This window comes from Motacilla alba, chromosome 3 (assembly GCF_015832195.1).
Source record: "Motacilla alba alba isolate MOTALB_02 chromosome 3, Motacilla_alba_V1.0_pri, whole genome shotgun sequence".
NCBI lineage: Eukaryota > Metazoa > Chordata > Aves > Passeriformes > Motacillidae > Motacilla > Motacilla alba.
The window spans coordinates 52,291,371-52,314,021 of record NC_052018.1 but is presented as its reverse complement, the minus strand read 5'-3'; the positions used below and the strand labels follow the sequence as shown (position 1 = coordinate 52,314,021).

General features: G+C 40.6%; 1 protein-coding gene across 3 annotated transcripts in view; it reads right to left on the bottom strand.

Moving 5' to 3' along the window:
- TPD52L1 (TPD52 like 1) overlaps positions 1-22,342 on the bottom strand; it is a 51,004-nt gene extending 28,662 nt beyond the window's left edge. For 2 of the 3 annotated variants that reach the window (XM_038132311.1, XM_038132312.1), the window contains exons 1-2: positions 22,214-22,342; positions 2,424-2,539 (exon numbers count right to left, since the gene is read on the bottom strand). In XM_038132311.1, coding sequence (XP_037988239.1) covers positions 2,424-2,539; positions 22,214-22,232 — 135 coding nt within the window. In that variant the 5' untranslated portion in view covers positions 22,233-22,342. Of the gene's footprint in view, positions 1-2,423; positions 2,540-5,899; positions 5,963-22,213 lie in introns of all 3 variants that reach the window. The other variant, XM_038132313.1, reaches the window with a different exon arrangement.
- Positions 22,343-22,651: the final 309 nt, after the last annotated feature.

Genomic DNA, 22,651 nt, shown 5'->3' with positions numbered 1-22,651 from the left:
GGGGTGGGGGGAATTCGTTCTGCTAACAATCTTCTGGCCTTATGTAAAGCTTTTGGGCTACAATTTTCTGCTGTTATTCCAAAAAGTCAGACTGACCTCTGTAAATTCAAATGACTATTAGAAGTTTCTGTAAGAGTTACTCATTTTAGTTGCATTGTAGAAATCCTACGGCTTGATTAGAGTCAGAGCCCTGCTGTGTTAGCTAGGCTACAAATACAAGAACAGAGCAAGTCCATGTTCAAAGAAGCTTCCAGTAAAAAGAGATTATTAGCAGAAGAATAGGAATAGAGGACACAAAAAAATCCTGCCAGAAAAACAGTAGTGCTTGTTCCTCTCCTAATGTCAGAGTGAGAAGGAGAAATCAAACAAAGAATATTTACAATAGATACACAACACAGAGACAAAACACATATTTTCTGCTTAAATTAATGCACAACAGGTGCTCACAAACAGATCCCAATTTTATCAAATATTGATAGAAGAATTAAGGATGATTTTTACCCCCCAGAACAGTAAGAGGTGCTTGTTCCTACAGGCTCAAACAGGTATTACTTAGCACATAAGGACATAGAAGAAAACAAAACTATCATTGGTGGAGCAGAAAGGGCTTGCAAGTAAAAACTAACAGCTTTTCAAAAAGAAACATTACCCAATTCCCACATTATCAAATTTTTCTTTCTGAAGGAGGCAATGTCACACATTTTTTGCAGTCTTTTATAAGAGTCATAGGGCTCATTTAACTTTAGACTTTGTTCAGACTTTGTTCACTTCACATTTAAGTTTTCCAAACCTTTCTTAGCATAATTATCGGTTTTATTTTCCTTTTAAGCATCAGCTGCCAGTAAACTGCTGTGGGGAATTCAGAAAATGATTCCTAGGTCAGTGAAGATCATAATATTTGACAGGCAATCTCTCACTTGCATGTTAGTACAGGAATTAAAGCATTTCCAGCACGAGCTAATGAGAATTCTCTCTTCTATGGCAATCAGTAAGCAGAAGGGACACTCAAAAATATTTTAGATTAATTCTTTTGAGAGAGGCATATAATTCTCAGATGATTGCAGGAAGTTCTGGCCTTTTTTCCTTCCTTGTTTCTACCTGCTGTGAAGTCCCCTTCACCAGAGAAGAGAATCACAGAATGGCTGAGGCTGGAAAGGACCACTGTAGGACATCTGTCCTAGCGCATGTTTCCCAGGACTGTACACAGACAGCTTTTAAATATCCTCAAGGACAGAGACTCCAAAACATCTTGGGGTACACTGCTCAGTCACACACACATTAAAAACATGCTTCCTGATGTTCAGGGGAAATCTACTGTGTTTCAGCGTGTGCCCACTGCCTCTGGTCCTCATAAAAAGCAAGTAATGAATATACCAAATCCTAACTAATTTGATAAACTGAACATTTAAACTTTCAGATTCCTTCTGATTATTTACAGATGTGACAGGATCAGCAAAGAAGTAAAAGTTAACTAGTAACTCAGAAACACAAAGACTGATAAAATATTAAAGTGAAAAAACAGTCTTCTGTTCCACTTGAAAATCCTGAATCAGCACTGCAGGTGGATTACTTGAAAGCCATTACAGATGTTACTTCTTAAAGTACTTTGTAAGTACTCCAAGTACTACAACTTAGTATCAATTTGAGTATTCCAGTTAAGGCAAAACCAGCTCCTCACATTAATATGCCTGTGATTTCTGTTATTTGACTCATATTTCAAAAAATTAAACCCACAGTTTTCCCTGTTCTCTCATATTCCATTTTGGAATTTCACTTTTCTGCAGTATTCAGCAGCAATAATTAAAAGTGAATCCATTCTTCCATGGTAGACTAAATTTAGACAATCTCTTTAATCTTTATAATAAAGGGATCATGTGGTTCACACCTTTTTTTTCCCATCTCCTTATTATTTTTAAGCTTCTTTACAGTGTCCTGAGTTCCAGACTCCTGAAAAATGATACTACCTTCTCAAAACACATCAGTGCCAAAGGAAACAAAAATGTGATAAAATTACTGTGCTTGTTATCATCAGCCTCTTCTGTAAACATCATCATTACCTTTTCCTCTGAGCATCACAAAAAGAAATTTTTCTATCAGGTGGCACAACCACTGTAACAACAATACCACAGATCTAATGAGAACACCTTTCATTCTTTTTCAAGGAACTTTTATAAAAACAAAGACACATCTTGACTAAGATGGGAACGTACATTTGACTTTCACAGTACAATCATCAAGTAGAAGATATTTTACCTTCAAAAAATAAGTATATAAGAAAATTATAAGCCACATTATTGTTGCCTATAATAATTTTACCAAAAAGGAAAGGCATGCCTTTATGATGTATACTTCATCCTAAAATTAATAGTTTCCAGTTTAAGGAAGGTGAAACAGTAGCACTCACAGAAATTCTAATTCATTACCTTGGCTAGCTCAGCCTTTAACTCTTCTTTTTCTTCTTCAGAAATCATGTTGGTGAAATCAACATCAGCGACCACATCTTCATCTGCTTCATGGAACGACTGAGTTTCCAACAGGCCTTAAAAAGTTAAAAGGGCAAGACAACCATTATTAATTATTTCAACTATATTATATTGGCCTCCCCTAAAATCTAAGAATGATATAGTATTTGCCCACTAGGAAAAAAAACCAACCAAACAAAGAAAAATCAACCTTTTCCTGCTACAATCATTTGCATTTGGTTTCGCTTCTGAAAAGTTATTGGAAGTATCAGAGGGTAGTGTCTGCACAGGAGCAATTTAATATGTGTAAATACCACTCATTCCCAGAAATTAATCACCTTGGACCCTACTAATCCCTGATAAGGCATTTTCTTGCTTCTAACAATACAGAAGATAAAAAAGAAAGCTTTTTCTTCAAAATAAGAAAGCTGGCTAATGCGGATCACTGATGCGAAGAGCAGCAATAGCAAACTGAATAATAAAGGAAGTATATTACAGAGCCAAGTTTTCTCTAAAAGTACCTCTGATTGCAGCAACTTGAAACCTTACAGATGCACACAGTTAGGAGAAGCAAATGCCACACCTATTGTTTGAATTTTCTGAATGTTAATGAGAAGCATTCCTTGATTGCTCAATCTAAGCCTGTTAAAGGGGGGACAAATACACTGGATCTTGTTACTTTCTTGTTCTGCATGCCCAAGATCAGGGTCAGTATCTACAATAACCAAGATAAGTGCATACATAAATGCTTGCAAGACCAGGGCCTGCCTGGCTTAATAAGTACTGATGAAAAAAATACTTCCTATCTCCCAATCATGCAGTGAAGAGAAGATTGCTGGGTCTCCAGCTGCTAAGAGCCTCTCATTCTTTATGGTCTGCAGAGAAAACAATGCAAACCACGAGATAACAGAAAACATTCTAGTCACTTTGGAACTCGTTTTAAATTCTAGATCTTCTTCTGCTGTAGAACAAAAATCTCCTCCAGGTTACACCTGGGACAGCACTTTTCCCTTTCAGTTCCCTAGCAGAGTAATGAGCCATCTCTGTTGACTCCTGAGACGTGTATACTGCTTAATATGGAAGAGAACAGCTTATTTCCTAGCTCCACAGAGGCCTGTATACTCTATTATACAGAGATTAAAATACAGCTTAGTTAAGTTTGGGCATTAAAGAACAGAGGTTACAAGGAACAAGTCTGTTGAAATTGAGTACTTTACATTTTCATGCAGAAAACTAACTTCCCTCCAGCCTTCTGCCATTTCCTTCACCTAGAGTCCCCTAGTGTACCTGGATTTCCTTCTTTTTAAAAGAATAGAACTGATTTGATTCATACCATCAACTTCCCTACAGAACATGATGGAGTGAACTCAGCCTTGTTAATTACAATCTTCCCTGAGTGGGAAGATAAAGAGCAGCAACACCAGGTGCTGAACCCCTGCTTGGCACCATATGCAGAAACAGATCACCACCTTTAAGCACAAAACCTTTTAAAAACATGATGGCATATAGAAGTAGTTGAAATCTTAGCTATTACCTAAAAAGCAGCTTGCCAGGAAAACCTAGATTGCTGAAGTCAGGACAAAGGAAAGCATATTTATTCAGTAGGAACACTCCCAAATCACCTTTATTAATACCCCTACATCTCTAAACACAATTGTTATTTGGTATTTGTTTGAGGAGTAATAGTGTTGCTATGGGGCTCAAGCTAAACATAGTCTGCAGAGTCGTGAAAGCAGTCTTTTTTTTCATGGATGGAGGAGCAGTGGTAGAGAGCAGCTGTTGGAAATGCTGGGAAGGATCTAAGGGGCAACAGGGTTGAAAACCCTTAAGGGAAGCCTAGGGATAGATGTTGAGATGAGGTCATCTCGGAGCAACTGATCCTTAAGCCAAAAAGAAGGTAGATCCATGCTCAAGGGACAACAATACTTTTGGAACGGCTGGGTAAGAGATGGAAGCCAACATGGACAGAATCACCAGAAACAACTGAGTAACACCCAACACTTGGCCCAATGGTCAAGTTTAAACTTCAAGACTGGACTGAAATTACAATCCATTCCAAAACAACAAATACATGTCAATCTTCTCTATGATACTTTGCAAACTCATCCAGTTTCTCTCCCAATTTTTGTCCTTTGCTTCTTGTTTAAGTCCTCTAAAATCTAGTCTGATCTTTCAGTCTCTACCTTCTTGTTCAAGCTACGAGACTCCTCCATAATGGTCAGTGTCCCTCTGCAAATGTTTCACTTTGGTGATCTCACAGCTCCAGTCTGAACATCTCTTCAGCATACCGTGGGTCAGAGCCTTCTTTAGGCCTGTCTGAGTTCTGAAACTTCCTCATGAATATTTTCCTCTAAGAATACTTAGATTCTAGCAGCAACAATAGCAGAGTGGTTACAGTTAGGACATTATATTTGTAATGGAGCACAGTGGAGGTCAGCATCCACCAGCTCAGAATCGTACTGTACTAGTTCTCCACTGAAGTTACAGAGCTCATCAGCCCAGGTGTGCTGATAACCTAACACAGTGCTTTAGAGCCTCGAGTTAGCACTCAAGGATGATTTGAATCACAGGTGTACCTATTGCTCCAGATTTGTGGGTGTCTCTGCACTGTGTGACACTGCAAGGCCAGCAGAACATTTCTTCCAGTCACTGGTTTCTCTCTCTAGATGCTGTCATCTCTCACATTTTGGTCTCCGGACTGAAAGAAGTTCTGTGATTCCCTGACTATGCAGGAGATGGAGCAGCCTAGCATCCTCCAGTACAACTGAAGGGATGTAAGCCCACCTAGAAGTTCTGATCTCATACAGCCTCAAAATCCTGGGTGGGCATGGAATAGAAGCATAGAATCATGGAATATTCTGAGTTGGAAAAGACCCACAAGGATCATCAAAGCCCAGCTTCTGACCCTGCACAGGCCAAGCCTGAGAATCACGCCATGTCTTTCAGAGTGCCCAAGCACTTCATGAACTCTGTCAGGCTTAGAGCTGTCACCCCTTTCCTGGGAAACCTCTTCAGTGTCCAACTACCCTCTGGGTGAAAAACCTTTCCTTAATATCAAAGTTAAACCTCCCCTGAAACAACTTCAGGCTGTTCCCTCAGGTCCTGTCCACAGGTCATGAGAGAAGAGATCAGTGTCAGCCTCTACACTTCCCCTCATGAAAAAGTTGTAGACTGCTATGAGGTCTCCCCTCAGTATTGAAGAAGACTGAGGCATTTTCCTCTCCTGCCCAGCTACATAACCTGACAACACACAGAAATTGCTCTGGGGAAAGACAGTATTTTTGCTTAAAGATGCATAGGTATTAGTTATGAGCCATGAAGGCTTGATCACTCTGGGAAGGGAGTTGTACAAGTAGCTGAGTTGTTTTCAAGGTTAACATAAGGTCATTGGTAGCAGGAAAAAAATTGCCTTCAAGTTGCATTTCCTTTTCTCTTACCTACTCCTCCCAGAAATACTGAAGATCATGCCTTGCTTCCAGTTGTGGTCAGATCTGGAAAATCTGGAATTGTGATTAAATTGTTATTAATTGTTCAGATGCAGAGCTGCTCTTATTTCAGAATTGCACTAATATCCAGGTGTGGAATTGGAAATTAACTTTCCATCCTTCTGGAAGAGCAATTCAATTGCTGGGTGGTTGAATAACTTTTGCTTTACCTTGTAATATAAGTGTTACAAGCTTCCCTGAATGAATTGGGAGCTCATCCAGTAGTTTACCAGCCATTTACAAGAACCTGTGGCATTGCTGATGTCCTGTATCTCTTATGTCCTTTACGAACAGCACAGTATTTTAGGCATTGACCTCCACATATGGATCTAAAGCACAGGTTTGCCAAGTTTTATCCAAGCAGGCACTAACAGGTAAGGCATGAGGATAGAGCCTAGACACTACCACTAACTAACATCTGTTCTCCTACTATGTCTTATACAGATTAACTTAATTCTGTTGCTCCTGAATTTAATTTCAGTTGCTGTGCCTGCCCAGCAGTTCTATTACATTAAAAAAAAAAAATCACACAAGAGGCATCAGTGGAACAGAAGCTGTCTTAGAACCTTTTCCTTAAACTTCCCTCATTCTCCATGGTCAGCCAAGGAATTCTCATTATCTATCCCCTTCTCTCCACTTCTCCATTTGCAATGAAGCTCAATCCAGAGCTTAATCAAATAATCAACAATTAACTCAGGGATATGCTGTCACAAGACTCTGCCCAGAGACAGATGCAAAACCCAGCCCATGTCCCTCATTATCTCTCCCAGACAGCCTCGTCTTGTGGTGGATTGCTGGAGACAAGACTGCAGGTCCTATGGTCTCATACAACCTCCTGTTACTACAGCAAATTACACTAATAATATACACGAGTGTAACTCCTTTATCCTCCACAAACAGGCAAACTAGTGATTTTCTGGACATATGTTACTTCAAAATAACAAAAAACCCTGCCCCCATAAAGTGAGGGAAATAATAAAATAGGTTCGAATCAATGCAAAACACTGCTTGGCTTCTAGTTTAAAGAAAGTTGTAGTGCCTACTGTCACATATTGTTGTCATATTACAACAACATATATAACTAGATAAAATATGAATGAAACATTGAAAGTATGGGATTATCAGTAAATAGGATCTGCAAGTCATACAGAAGGACCCAAGCTGAAACAAATGAGCAGAAAACCCTTTGTATTAGGAGATTTATATGGAAAGAAGTAGGAGGAGGTAAATAGCTGGGAAGCATATTTATTGTGTTCTCTGAAAGATTCATACGACAAAATAATACAACAACCATGCAAGTAGTTCCAGTGTGCTGGAACTGCTGATTTTCCCAAAGTTCATGGTAGTTGTGGCTAAGACTAGTGACCCTAATTCTACAGTCTGCTGTTAATCTGATTTAATGCAAGAAACTGTTTCAGTATCGATCAATACCTGTGCATATGTTTGCCAGTAGAATTGTAGGGATTACAAATTTATTAAGCCACTTAGAATCTAGAAGATCTGTAACTATTCTACAAAATTTAAAATAACCAAATAGTACAATGATAAAATCCATGACATATTTTTTTTTCCTTACTCAGGTATCTAAACATTAACTACATAAAGATGTTGTAGTTAGTGCTTTTTGTGTTTTTAATCTGTATTCATCTCAGACCCATACTCAAGAGTAGTATGTATCAGACTATTTCTTGTATGTTGACTATTTAAAAAAGATAAACAACCCCAAACTCCCCCCCCCCAAAAAAAAAAACAAACAACAAAAGGAAAAGCTTACACTATAGGCACTGATGTTTGTTGAATTAAACATAGTGACAGCAAAATTAAGCTAAAAACCATCAAATTTGTTTATGTACATTTTTTTAACATTCATTCAAGGAAATATATAAATGATCCTTTGTGTTAACAAAGCATTTAAGAATTGAAGCGCTTTACTGCTCTGCTTTTTTGTTTTCCAACCAATTAAAAATACCATATCTACCTTGTTATCTAGCATTCACATTAAATAGTGAGAAAACAAATTACATAACACTTCTAGTAAGAAAAATGGCTTGCTACAGCTTCTTTTGCAATGTCATTAGAGTTCCTTATTTAAATTTGGAAAACACTTGTTCACAAATTTAAATTGCAATTAAGTCTTCAAAGGGATGAAATAGTAAGTAGAACAAAGGAACTGTCCAGACACTGCATTAGTGTCTTTGATCTTCTTTATGATGTAGTCTTAATGCCAGATATAGAGATTAAGGGGGAGACAAGGGGGACTAGAAGCATGTACTAAATAACTAAATTGATCAGAAAAAGCTATCAGAAGTTGCAAGGATTTCCATACCATTTTTTCCACTACAAAGTTATTATTGGAAGATAAAAATAGGAAAATATGTTATCATTTAATTCATCAGAAAACAAACTACTGAAGGAAGATCTTCCTTTCTGTGTCTGGTTCTAACTGTGGACAAGTCTGAACTTGTCTTGAACTTGCTTAGGCTTGAGCCTAACAATTACATACAGCCTGCCACTCTCCTAAAGGACTTGGAACTGAAAATATAAGGTTGATTTTGAAGTTATGATTGAAAAACAAACTCAGAGGCTGGATTCACCTTGGCTAAGAGAGGGAAATAGTCAAGATGCACAGGTGATTTAGACTAAAAATGTAAACATAACAGAAAAATGTAGGTTCTAATTTCTGCAACCATGTGGGCTCACTCTTCTTTTTGCTCTATGTTCCTTCGAAGAGAGAGATGGATAAGCAAGTGTCTTCATTCCCTCTCTCAACTGAGTTTTAGGCTGGCAGTAGCATCAAGGATAGGGAGAGAGTACAGCTTTTGGGTATTCAACAGTTCTAGGATGTAGTCTACCTTCCATCTTTTAACCCTTGCAAACTTGAGCAGTAAGAAAATCTATCCATGAATATGAGATAGATTGGCAAATTTCCAGACAAAGGAAAACTTATATTTGGAGCCCCTGGATAAATAGCCAGTTGTACTGTGCTGACTCTTTTCTCTGTTTTAATATAAAAAAAAAAAGAAATTAATCATACTTTGAGGATGTCTCTACCTTCTTTTTCCCCCAGAAACCGCTGACACAGCTGCCAATCTATGCCAGTGAAAAGAGACAATCTACACACTAAAAACTGGCAAAAAAGAGACTCAACAGTTTGACCACTTCACCAAGAAACCATACACACTGATAAGGAGTTTGATAACCATGGATAACACGATGGATAAAAGTGAGAATAGCAATAACGGTTAAAAAAATACTTATTGCTTACTGCAACCTAAGATTTCAACCTGGGAACTGATCTTCCAAGCAAAATAAATATCTGAAATGTCCAAGACTGTAAGGATGATCTTGCACATTTTACCCTATAGCAAGATCTCTTTGTATAGACTAATAATCCTGAATGCCTGGACAAGACAAGGGTAACATTTTCAAGTTGTAGCTATGGAAAAACAAAGCAATTGTTGTGAAATGTAACAGTTTAAAGACAGTAGAAGGTTCCTTCTGTTGTGTCAAACTGAAAGTAATGAAAGCCCTGTACCACTTTCTATTGATCATGCTGCACAACTTTCAGTGAAGTCAATGGTAAGAAAAAAATGTCTCAAGTGGAAGAGTTGTCATCTCTTTTTCTTTAGGAAGAACAGGGAAAAAGAAAGAAAAAGATGAAGTCACAATGGAATAACAGGGAATGAGAGAGTGGATAACACTGCATCACAAAAGGGACTTGTTCTCTACAAATAAGGTACTCTGGAAACTGTAACACACAGCATAAAGCAAATGAAGGAATAATGCATATATAATCAAAGAAGAGAAAAAGCAATGTAGGGGAAGATAAGAACTATGACGTGGAAATGCTGGCAGTCAGAGGTGGAAGTTGTCAGTCACATTTCTTAAACCCACCCTTTCATACTAAAAATACATGACAGTACGTTTTTCTCATCTCTGAACAGAGAGGCACCTGGGGTCCCATCCTCAGCTGGTAGAAGTGACGCCAATACCATCAATTGTATAATTAAGATCACGCATCTGCTTCACTGAATCAAAAATCACTGAAACTTAATGGCAGGAATTAATAACCTTTCTCTCCTTAGAATGAATCAGTTTATTGTACTTTTCTAAAGCCAGGTGCAAAAGAATATAATTAGATAGCAATCTAACTGCAGTATAATTAAACTCAAAAGCCTCCTCAATTAACTTCCAACAATGCATGTGTACTGCAGGAAGTAATAAAATTATATATTTTTAATTACAAAATAAATTCTTCATGTAGTCATATTTTCTGTCCTTTAGATCACAAAACATATTACTAACAAGATCTTATAAAGTGTAATCTAAAAATGAGCAAAATCATGCTGCAGCCAGCAGGTTGCCTGCTTTTCTCACACCCCCTTTCAGCTACTTCAACATGTAAAACAGATGTGTCACTTTTGGTCCTGTAAATGTACTAGGGAAAATACACAGGAAACAAATATACTTGGGTACATGATAGATTCTGTATCCTCTTCAGGCTAAAATCCATTATTTCCATTATTTTAATACAGAATAAATGTCTCTACATTGTTACATATATTAAAGTTCACATTTAAGAATGCTGGGAGCAAAGGGACAAATTATCTTTCCCCTCTGTGATCAATCTCTCATACTGGGAGAGTAAAGACCACAGTTTTAAAGGACCAGGACTGCCTTATTGCATACTGTTTGGCACAAAATATCCATGATTTGTGACTAAGCTTTGTAGGCAGCATAATTACAAGTTAGCAACAATAAATCATAGAATAGTTTGACTTGGAAGGGACCTAAAAGATCACCTAGTTCCAACCACCCTGCCATGGGCAGGGATAACCTCCATTAGACCAGGTTGCTCAAAGCCCTATCCAAGCAGGCCTTGAGCACTTCCAAGAATGGGGCATCCACAACTTCTCTGGGCAGCCCGTTCTTTTGTCTCACCACCCTCACTGTAAATAATTTCTTTGTGGTATTAAATCTAAACCCACTCTGTCAGTTTCTCTTGACCTGCCACTACAGGCCCTTGAAAGAAGTCCCTCCAGTTGTCTTGTAGACCCCTTCAGGTATTGGAAGGTGCTGTATGGTCTCCTCAAAGCCTTTTCTTCTCCAGGCTGAACAACACTAACTCTCCAAACCTGTTTTCTTAGAACAGGTTCTCCAGCTCTCTCATTATCTCTACGGCCCTCCATGCCTTTCTTAAATTGGAGGCCCTAGAGCTGACATCACTCCGTAAGTTGGGAGAAAGGTACAGTTCCTTTTCCCAGAGTTTTTCTTAATTTTTTATGTTACATTATATAAAAGCTCATGGCCACCAAAATGAGGCACTGAATCAAACACTTCTCAGAGCAGACATGTCTTGTATGTTGTGTCTTCCTCCCTCCCAGCCCCCCATTTTTTAAGGACCACCTGCTTCACCCCTTAATCCCTTCATAATTAAGACTATCTACTTTGCACCAGTGCACTTTTGCCTTCCTAACAGGGTGGGAGGAGTGGGGAGGGTGTCTGTGTCATATGACAGTGGAAACTTCCCCTAGTCTTCCCAAATAAACTTGACCTACTCTTGGATGCATCTACCTGCAACACAATTTATTTAAAACCAATAAAAACAAAGCTCATTTATATGAATATTATTTGAAAACAACACATTTTAATAGAGACAATGGCCAAGTTCTGTTACACAGGCCCTCTATTCAAGATTAAACAATTTTTTATATTTTAAAGGAAATACTCCAAATACATTGACAAACAGCTCACTTGAGTGCCACACCACCTCCTGCAGATTCACCGCTTTTCAGCCAGGAGGTCTTGCTGCAGTGGTTTGCTCTGATAAACCTGGAATCTGGAATTAGAGTAACAGTAATTCTCTGTACACTAAACACTTCTCAGAATAGCACCATCTATCTGGGCCTGTCCACCACCAAGTTTCACTTGTTTTTCCCCCAAGCTTTTTTGCCAGCATCCTCAGGTGTGAAATGAAGCACTTACTATTCTACTCCCAGTGTATAAGCTCCACATTAGGGCCTTCAGAATTTTTGGCATGGTTAATTTTGTGGCTCAGTGTTATGTAAAACGCCATTACAAAGAAATGTGTTTGTTTAGTGGGGCTCTGCGTGGAGGCCCCTGGGGTTTAGGGCCCTGGCTATCTGTGTAGAAACAGGTGGCATGCCCCATGCAGCCATCCTAGTGACGCAAAGACTATGCTTCAGGACGAGGAGTTATTATTGGATCAGGAGACAGAGACTGGCACATCCAGCCTCACCATACAGCCTCAATCTTTGAGGTCCCCAATTCACCCTCAAATACCAGCAGAAAATAGCAGCTGACACAGGCAGAATGTGGTTTGGTTTTGGTTTTTTTTTTTTCCTCCTTGAAGATCAGCTGGGAAGATAAGCCCTGAACCAAAGAGGGTGAGCTTCTATGACAGCTGCTGTAGGAACAGGCAATGGCAAGCCAATGGGCAAGGAAAGATGGGGTTTAGCTAAGTGCATGGCATGAGCTGCCATGCCCCTGAGGTTGCACTAGACCACACTCAAGCGGCAAGAACATCATTCAAAACTCCAATCTAGAATCTTTACAGATCACCCAGTGTGAAATAATGTCTATTTTAACTTCAGTACCTTAAGAAAGTCTAGAAAATGAGCACAAGACAGTCCTTCTCTTCTCTCCACTCTTCTATTACTAGTTTAAGTAATAATATTTCACTGAGGAACTTCTTGCAAGAGGGACATAACACAACGTACTTTTCTGAAATAAACCAAAACTCCAATACTTGCATCTTTGCTAATACCTTTCATTCACATCTTTATCCCTCGTCAACTTAACTGTAAATTTTTTCTCTCTTCTTACCCTTCCCATCCTTGACTCCCATGCACAGCACATAACCATGACCAAAATACTGCTGCTCCCCTTTCAGGACATGTCCATGCTCCATATTTCTGTGCAAAACTTGACACAACCGAGAAACCTTCTAATTCTGGATCTAGGTCTAAATCTGGTTCCTATGTTTGAACCTCTCCTAAATGGGTAAAAACTATTATCATTACATACTCTTCTTTATTCCTTGTGCTTACTCCAGGCTTCATCTATATTGCTGATTGTCTATGCTTCTCTGTTTTCTGAAGCAATTTAAAACCAGGAGAACATATTTTTCTTCCACCTGTAGTATTTTACTTCCAGTTTCCTGATAAAATCTGTTATTTAGCTCTGCAAAGACCTTATTTAAGTCTTCAAGTCTGCATTGTGATTCAGTTTATATGAATGTCTGAATGACACTATTGAGTAGCCTTTTTTTTTTTCAATCAGTCAGGCTATTCAAGTGATTTCTCCTTCTTCACTGTCATCTCTTCTTTGCTATCAAGAGTTCTGAACCACCTATCTCACTACATGACTAAAGGATTTTCTCTTGCAAGAGCACATGACTTAACTGGTTCTTCGTATGCACATAATAGTGCACAGCACTGGTTAGGTAATGACATGGCAAACATCATTCTCTCTGATTATGACTTTGATTCCTTCCTCCCACAATAATAAGTTAATAGCTGCCATCTACCTAAAATACTTTGAGCACAAGGTAATCTTCTGTTCCCGGCATAATTGCCCTTCTAACTCTGTAATGTACATATCTTTTACTCGTCTCTAAGAAAAATCTGGATGTGTTTAAATACAACTATCTCTAATCACTTTAGAATGAAATTTTAGTCTGCAACAGCCCAGCATGCACCAGAGAAAGAATATAAAGTATCTAAGGCCTTCAGAAGACCTTCTAACTAGACACATTTTCTCCATATCATCCTCTAAAAACCTTAGTGTGACCTGAAGTCTACTCTGTGCATTTAAGAACATTTTAATTCAAGTGAGAAACATAGAAAGAGGAATTAGATAAGCACCTAAAATGCCTTAGCCAATATCAGCATGACAAGTTACTATAAATTCACCTAAAGCACAATGAAAACAGTTATTCTGAGGCAACTATGCAGAAGTATTTTAAAACTTACAGACAGTGATGAGCCACTATTTGTAACCACAAGCCTGCATCACCTTAGTCCCACCCAGGTGGCAAGGCAATTTCCTGGTGAGGAAAATGGTGAAAAGACAGTTGAACAAACAGGTGAACAGAGAAAAAACATACTCTTTACTGAAAAAACAAACATAGAAAGCATTATCTCCCTTCAGCTACCATTTATAAATATTTTCAGAATATAAACCATAGAGCCTTTTAAATTCATATCATATGTAGTTTTAAATTATGCTTTATTTACGATTTCTATGTTAGTAACTTTAATTATTGGGCAATTATTAAATGCAATTTGAAAGCATGGCACAGGTTCCAAAGAGGGACAACTTATGTATTCAGATCACCAAGGAGGAAGGTTGTTTCACAAATTAATGCAAAACTCAGAGAAAAATCAGACTGTATAAATGCAAAAAAAAAAAATCCAAGAAAGAATGGTTTGCAATAGAGGAAGAAACATATTGGAGAGGATCTGGTCCTAACAACTTCATTGATCAGCAAACAAAAGTAGCCCTTCCAGCAAGAAAGCACATGAAAATAAACTGCGCTGCCTGTTATGTAAACACTTTGTGCAAACACTTTTCACTGGGAAAATCAACACCATATCTATAGGCACTTCACACTTGTATGAATATCAAAAGCATTTTCCAAATGTAGCTTTAGGTCTCTCTCTGCCTAAAGCACAGCTGGTGTTCTAGTTTCTGTGTACTTTTATTATGTTCTTGGTGGACAGCAAGGATAATTGCTGGCTAAAGTACATTAGTGGTGAGAGCAGGACAACTTTACAGAAACCAAACCCTAGAAGACCAACAAAAAAAGCCCCAGAAGTATGCATTCCTCCTGACAGCCCTTCTTGCTTCAGAAGGAACTGACTGCTCAAGACATATAATTGATTTCCATTTCTGGAAATGACACAAATCATTAGACCTCCTTCTGTTCTTTATACCCTCAGCCTGGTTCTCTGAGCTCCCTGGATTCTCCTTCAGTGACTGGAAATGCAAAGACGTAAAAAAAAAAAATCCAAGAACTGGATCCCTGACTACATAGCTCCTAACATCTGAAAGCCCATTAGCTGGAGAGCAGACTAAATGAGAGAAGCTATTTTATTGGGATACACACACATAACCATGACTTTCCTAGTCTCCGTAAACATGTCTTCATAAATTTTACTGTTGTATTATTATTTGATTGCTGTAAAAGGACTGGGGCTTTACCTACAATCATGAAATATTTTTCAACAATCAGCTTACATAAGAAAACATGACAGGTAATGTGAAGGGAATACAGAAATTCCTAGTATTTTATGCAACTATTTGCAGTGAAATCTTTCTTGTCTGCTTGGGGATCCAATAGTGGGTCCTTCGCTTCATCATGCCATTAACCACATGCCATTAATAGATGCACAATAACATATTGCTGGAATAAGTAACAAAGGATCAAAAAGTTCAAGAAATCTTACACAGAAGTAATTAATTAACCAGAGCAGCCTTTTAGGAGCCCTTTTTATCATCTGGCGATTTTAAATCCTAAAAGCACAGAAAAGGTAAAATGTACCCAAGCGGGAGAGGGAAAATTGAAGACACTGCAAGAGCTTTGTCATCATGGTAGGATGGCACTTCAGGAAGTATCACTTTGTGGTTGTTGCATTCTTGCACTTGTTTTACACTTTACAATAAGAACATTTGCAGCAAGATCCTCACTGCTGCCATTCTATTTCTTTGTATGAAGTGAAAGAGGGACTGAGAGCACAAGAGAAAGAAAAGGGAGATTCACTGCTTTTAAATCCTAAAAGCACAGAAAGTGCTTGTACAAGCGCAGAAGTGCTCGTACAATACAAGCACTTGCTAAATATGCGGTTTGCAATTACTCACCTGCAACACTTAACCACATCATAGATGCAGAAGTATAATCATGATAAATATGATTCTCACCCATGGACCTCAAAGATGGCTAAGTAATATTACCTCTGTCCTAAAGAATGAAACAAATCCAGTTATATAATTTTGAAGGGTTTTGAAGAAGGTCAGTGTGACATGATACTAAAATCCATATTTGTCATATTTCCCTTCTCACCATTTCTCACACAAGATGGGTTTAGAGCATGCAGCAGCCAAAAGGGCCAGTTTAGACAGCAGTGATATGACTATAGCATGCTACATCTATAAATTTGGCATTGCAACTGTGCATTTCTATGAGGTACAAATAAAATCAGATAAAACTAGCCTGCCCAGATCTCCTTTTTATTTGTTACCTCAAGAGGTATTTTCTAATTAGAAAGCAAGAATTCATTCTACCCTGAAAACATTTTCTGATTCAAGGGTTGAATATATTCTTTCTAAATCCGAATTCCAGGATTGCGCTAAAACAAGCTACCAATTGATACATAAATTTTTAAATATGGCATTCAAAACATTCCTTCAAACCCTCTGCAATCTTCAGTCAAGGGTATGCCACGCTCCTCAAGCAGCACATGGCTTAAGCAAAGCATCTCAAAAGTTACATGCATTTCTCTACTGTACTAGTCAGTGAGGCATGTCAGGACAGCACCAGCATACTCATCTTCCCACTAACACAGTTTAGTACAGAGATCAGACTCAGATCATACTTGTGCTGCTTTCTAGGGCTCATACCATCAGACCTGTGAAAATAAGACACAGGAGCAAAAAACAGAGCAAGAATTTTAAAACATGATTTTGGGTTAGTGTCGGAACTCAGAATGTCTCACAGACATTCTCGGACATTCCAGACCCAGGTCAAAAGCATCTGAGACCCTGGCATGCAGCCAGAGACCCCTGTGGTTTTGAACCTGACCCATGGAACAGTTTACCAACTTTGCAGGAAGAACAAGAAGTCACAAAAGTTTAGATATTGTAGTAGAAGTAGTCACGAAGTAAAGGGTAGGATTTCTGAGAGCTGTACAGGGGGGTTTTAAGCCTTGTACGCAGGGGTCCAAGTTTTGTACAGGGGGGTTAGGAGATCTAAGATGGAGGGACTTGGGTGTGCCCTGTCCTCTTTCTTTCTCCTTCCTAGCCTCCATGTCTTTGGTGGTGTTGGCACTCACAGATTGGTTTAGAGTAGAAAGTCACCATTCAATATAGATAGTAGGTATTGGAGAAAAAGCATAAACATGTAGTACGTAATATATGATATAAAAGATGGCACCAGCCTCCTGGGAGGGCAGTGTGCCTTTGTCTGACCTGCTGAATGGGCCACAGCAGTTCAGGAGAAGAATCTTGTAGATAACCAACAATAAACAACCTTGAGACCAGACAACAGAAGACTACTGAGTCTTTCTTCAAAGGCACGGGTTGGAGGAGGGACTTTTCCATCTTTTGGGGTCACCCCAATCCGGGGGTGAAACCCCACAGGTTAGATGACTGTTTTAGCATATTCTACATTTTATGTCCTCATGGCTGCAAAACTGTCAAAGTTAAAAACACTTGTAAGATTGGCCCTAGATTTTAGATGAGGTCTCTTTTTTATATCTCATTTTTGAATCCCACAGTACACCATTTTCAGTTCTCAGGAGTAGCATGAAGCCCCTCAAATTTTCTCAGCCTCAGCAAACTGAATTTCAACCTGTGACAAGAGTCATGAAGCTGAAAACAACACAGGTACAAAAATGTAAGAGAAGCACTGCATTTGATGTCAGACATTTATTTACTTAAAATCTGATATACCACATAACTCATTCCACACAAGCATTTTCTCTCATTGTAGTATAAAAAGCATGAAAGAGCTATTATTTTGAGCTTTGTGCACTGTTGTTAAATATTCAAGAATCCTATCATAAATTACAACCCTGTCTTTTTCACTTGACCTCCTCTACATGTGGTCTTGCTAACAGCAGCTGAAACTTCCATCGTGCAGTGAAATAAGCAGGTTATCACTGGCTGGTTCAATTACTCCAATATCCTCCTGCCCCTTTGTCCTCTCTCCTGCTTTCCATAGTGGGGCAATGCTGATCTCTAGAAGGCAGCACAAACCCCTGGATAACTGGAGTGAATTCTGATGCCTCAAAAAGCACAGGTGGATAGGCACTTCTCGTAAAACAACTACACTAAATCAGCTCCAAACCAGTAGTTGTACTCTGTCCTTAAGGAAAAGATGAACAACATAGATCAAAACACTCAGTGCTCTTTGGTAAAGCACCAGACTCAAACACGAGGATAGGGAAGATGCTGCCCTCTCCAGCATGACACTGCTTTGGCTGATGGCTACAGCACTGCTGCTGCAGGGAGGCAGCATCACCGTGTGTTCTCTGTCCCCACCTTCCCACTGCAAGACTGACTCTATCCAGATTCCTATCTGGATTAGTAACCACATTTGCAAGGAGAGAGAATGCTGACCAAGCTGCCAATGCCATTTTGGCAAGTCTTGTACACTGTATCAAGGTAACAGAAGTCCTCCTCATCATTGCCTCCCACCATGGAGACTTCAGACCACCTGACTGGCAGGTGCCACAGATGGTGGGTGCCACTGGGGCAGGGAGAGGGCACTGGGCTAACTAATGCTGTGACTTCCAATGATATTCCTCTGATCACAAGCTCCACTCAAATGCACATGCCAAGGTGCTGCCTCTCTGCTCTGTTACACAGGACAGATGCAACCGGCTTGAGGATCCCAGAAGGAGTGTGACAGCAGAGGGAAGAAGCAAGGTGCTGCAAGTCCTACAAGATAAGGCCTCAAGAAGGAGTCATCCAACATCTGAACTAACCACAGCTCTCTCCACAATACCTGACAGGGGTGAGTGTAGCCACTGCAAACTATTATGGCTACAATGAATAACTGGCTGAGGATGAAGAACATCTGTCAGGAACAGCTCTAAGGAAAATTGCCAGGACAGTCATGCCTCAAAACCCCTTCAGAGGCCAGGAATGCAAGCAGCTGGCTGAGCTACCTGTGTAGGTTAAAAAGGGAGCAGAAAGCTGCACATCAAAGCTTTTTATCAGAGTAAGAATCAAGAGAGGGTGTGACAGGGAAAGAGGGTATAACTATATCTGCATGCACGGAGAAATGGAGAATTAAGGAGAGAAATGTGTACTGAGCAGAGCTCCAGTGTTAAAAAGTCACATGGGATTCTCAGATGAGAGACAGAGTAAGACATCCATGGTACTGTCATTATTACAGGACATTCACATTTTTTAACTGGAAAGCAGGACTACATGTGATAGTCAGTTAATCTGGATCTGGAGTAGAATGAGTGTGATGAGAAGCAAATACACAGCTTGGATCTTCCCCCCTTTCAAAGAGAAATACTGTTCTTCAGATTTCCCAACTTTTCACTTCAGAAATGACTGGCAGCCATAGGAATGAAAACAAATATGCTTTTATGAAATGTTTAGCACCTAGTACAAGCCTGGTATGTTCCCAGATCAGCTCTTCCATTAAGAACAAAAAGTAATCAAAGAGAAAAACACTCAGAGGCTTAAAGATAAAGTTTATACAAAGTAATTTTTTATTATACATATGAATTTGTTTACATGGAACATGTGGTTATTTCTTTCGAAAATAATTTTAACATTAATCACTATTACCCTCTGTGTGATTGACTATCTTATCTAGTTCATCCACATGAATGGTGCCACATTCAATATGTTTAAGTGTAACAGTAATTCTGTTTCAGTCCATGAACTCTACTACTTTAAAGTAAGTATCAGGGCAGTTAATTTTCACAGTCCTCGGGGCATGAACAGATACCACATTGTGCCTTGAACCACCCAGAAACTCATGGAATGTAGCTGTAACCTCTACCCAGTACCTTGATACATTTACACGTAATACTTTTCTTTTGTCCACAGCTGCATTAAGACTCATGAAGTTAACTCATGCTGCTATGTAAAAATGCTGACAAAATTATTTTTCTGCTCTGAAGAAATTTGTTTTTTATACTTGCTTGCATTTCTTGAACATAAAATTGCTCTACTCAGGCGTAGCCTGCCTTAAGGACAATATAAAATGGCACAACCAACACAATTATGCTTTTCAATACATAGCTTTTTCTTCATCTTTTCAGTTGGAATACAATACCCCAGCAGAGCACACTGGAACAAACCATTCAGGATTCATTTCTCTGTGGGCATCTGAAAGTTCCTTAGAAGCAATTAATAAACCCATTCAAATGTATACACATTCCTCCTGCTGCTTAAGGAGATATTGGAAGTAAAGCAGTCTTTCAAGGAAATTGCTACTGTTTTGTTAGTAAAGTGCTATAACTGTTCTCTGCAAAATGTGTAACTGGGATTGAAAAATTCAGACTTCTGGCCAGTGCTTAGATGTACTTAACTGAATCTGACAGCATTAGACACATACAGGTTGAATTCTTTTTGCCAGCAAGGCTCCATAACTGCAGTAGCATGGACTAAATTAAATCTAGAAGGAAAGGGAGGGTAAAAAAAAAACATTTGCTGGCATGCAAATACCTACCACAAAAATATTGGATTGTACTGCTAGTTTATCAAAGCAATACTCTTTTTTCTTTTTTTTTTTTCCTTAGTTATAGGAGATTTTTCTGAGAGACTGTAAAAATAAAACAGGTGAGAAACTGAAGAAAAAAGTGACTCAGCAATTGAATACAGGTAAAATTTTATGTTCTCTCACTAGCCAATAGTCATCCACAAGAAGAATTCATTCAAGACCTGGGGAAGTAACAGAGCTGCTGACCTGAATATACATTAGCAAAACACATTTATTGACCTACATTTTAACACACACTGAGAAATGTGTGTTTACTCATCTTACTAGTCAGAGAAGGCAAAAGATTCACATGTACATACATCACTATCCAGCTAACCAGAGTCTGATACTGTTTTCCATCAGCTCTACAAAACAAGAAATTATCCAAATTCTGCACCATATGGAGGTCCTGTTTAATGAACAGGAGCCCCCATCATAGTAGCTATACAGATGTATTCAGAAAATTAGTTTAAATAACAGTCTCAGGGTGTAGTCTTGATACTGACTTCTAAAAATCCTGCGAACTGAGCCATAGATCTGTTTATTTCAGCAGGCAGCTTCAGCCATGCATCCACTGGGACAGCACATGCACAACACTTGCCAGAAAGGCTCTCATTCTCAAGCGTCATGAACTCAAATTTCCCACTGTATTCCTTTACATACAAACGCATTTGCAGCCAACATTTCCTCTTTTAAGTGTATTTGTTTAAGGCAAATTTTAACTATCCCATTAGGAATTAGGAAGCCTATTTTTTCAGTTAGTTTCAATGAGCATATGTCTCCCGCTTATTTCATCTCCATGTTTTATAGATGACATAAAATGTTTCCTAAACATTCTGATTTTGCAGGAATATTTGTACCACATGCTTAGCCCTGTGTGTGACAAAGCTATGTGGTTCTTTAGAAAACAGAAGGAAGATTATAAAGGTGAGCAAGACCTGTCTGTGCTAAATCTGTTTGGCTGACCCAAACATCATTTGTAACTCGCAAGAAAAGTTTCTTCTCTTCTTTGGACGCCAATTAACTTTATCCAGAGAGAGATATGAACAGCTAAGCAAGCCGTAACTGGTGCAATAGAAAATGCTCACTTTAAGTGATTGGATGCCGTGTTTGCAAAGCTGCAGAAATATTTTAGCGGATCCAATTTTAAGCGGCTCTCGGTGGATCCAGAGCTCTGCTGGAAGCCGAGTCCCTGGGTCTCTGATGCTGGAGGCGGCCCCCGCCCTCCGGCTGCCTCCAGGACAGGGGTGGCGATGCCGGCTCCGGCTCGCACCGTCCCGCTCGTCCGGGGGAGGCAGCGGCTGCAGCCCGACCGGGGAAGCGGAACGGCCAGCGGAGCAGGACACAAAAATACCTCAACCAACCAACAAACCTTGATGGCACTAACTTAACACAGTTGTCAGCCAGCTACCTGACCGCGAAAGGTCTAAAGCCAACAGGAGGAGAAAGCGGCCGCCAACATCCCAACCATAAGGAAAGCCAAGGGGATGCCGGCTCGGGATGGAGGACGGGGCGCAGGACGAGGACGCCCCGCGGGCCGGGCCGGGTCAAGCCGCGCTCCTCGGCCGAGCTTGGGGCTGCCACAGGCGGCGGGCACCGGGCACCGCTCACCGCGCTCCTCTCACCGCCCCTGCCCCGAGCCGCGGCTCCCCTCGGGCTCTCCCCGCCCCGGGCACCCCCGCCCCGGTCCGCGCCGTCGCCGCGCCGGCACGGCCCTCCCCGAGGGGCGAGCGCAGCTCCGGGCGGCAGGGACGGGATGCCCGCGCCGCCCCGGAGGGCTCTGTCCCGACGAGACTCACCGCGTGCCTGCGGCTCCATGGCAGCGCGGCGGCTCAGCCGTGCGTGCGGCGCGGAGCCCGCTCGCAGCCCGCTCGCAGCCCGGCTCGGGCGGCGCTGACAGCCGGGGCCGCGCCGCCACCGCCCCCCGCCCCCGCCGCGCCCGCCCCGCGGCGCCCCCTCGCGGCCAGGCCCGGGCGCCGCTGCCGGCCCAGCCGTGTGCCCGCGCCCCTGGGGCCCCGCGCAGGCCCCGTCCCGGGCCTGCCCCTCGGCGCTTCGCCGCTCCTGGGCGTCTGCGCCCGCCACCGCTCCGGCTGTCCCGGCTGTACCCCAGGCACTCGGCACTGCCACCCAGGGGAAGCCAGGAGCCGCAAAGCACCGGCGGCACGGGCTCCCCGCCTGAGCAAAGGTGTCAGCGGCGCAGGGGAGAGGTCAGGTGCCTGGCATGAGCGAGTTCATGG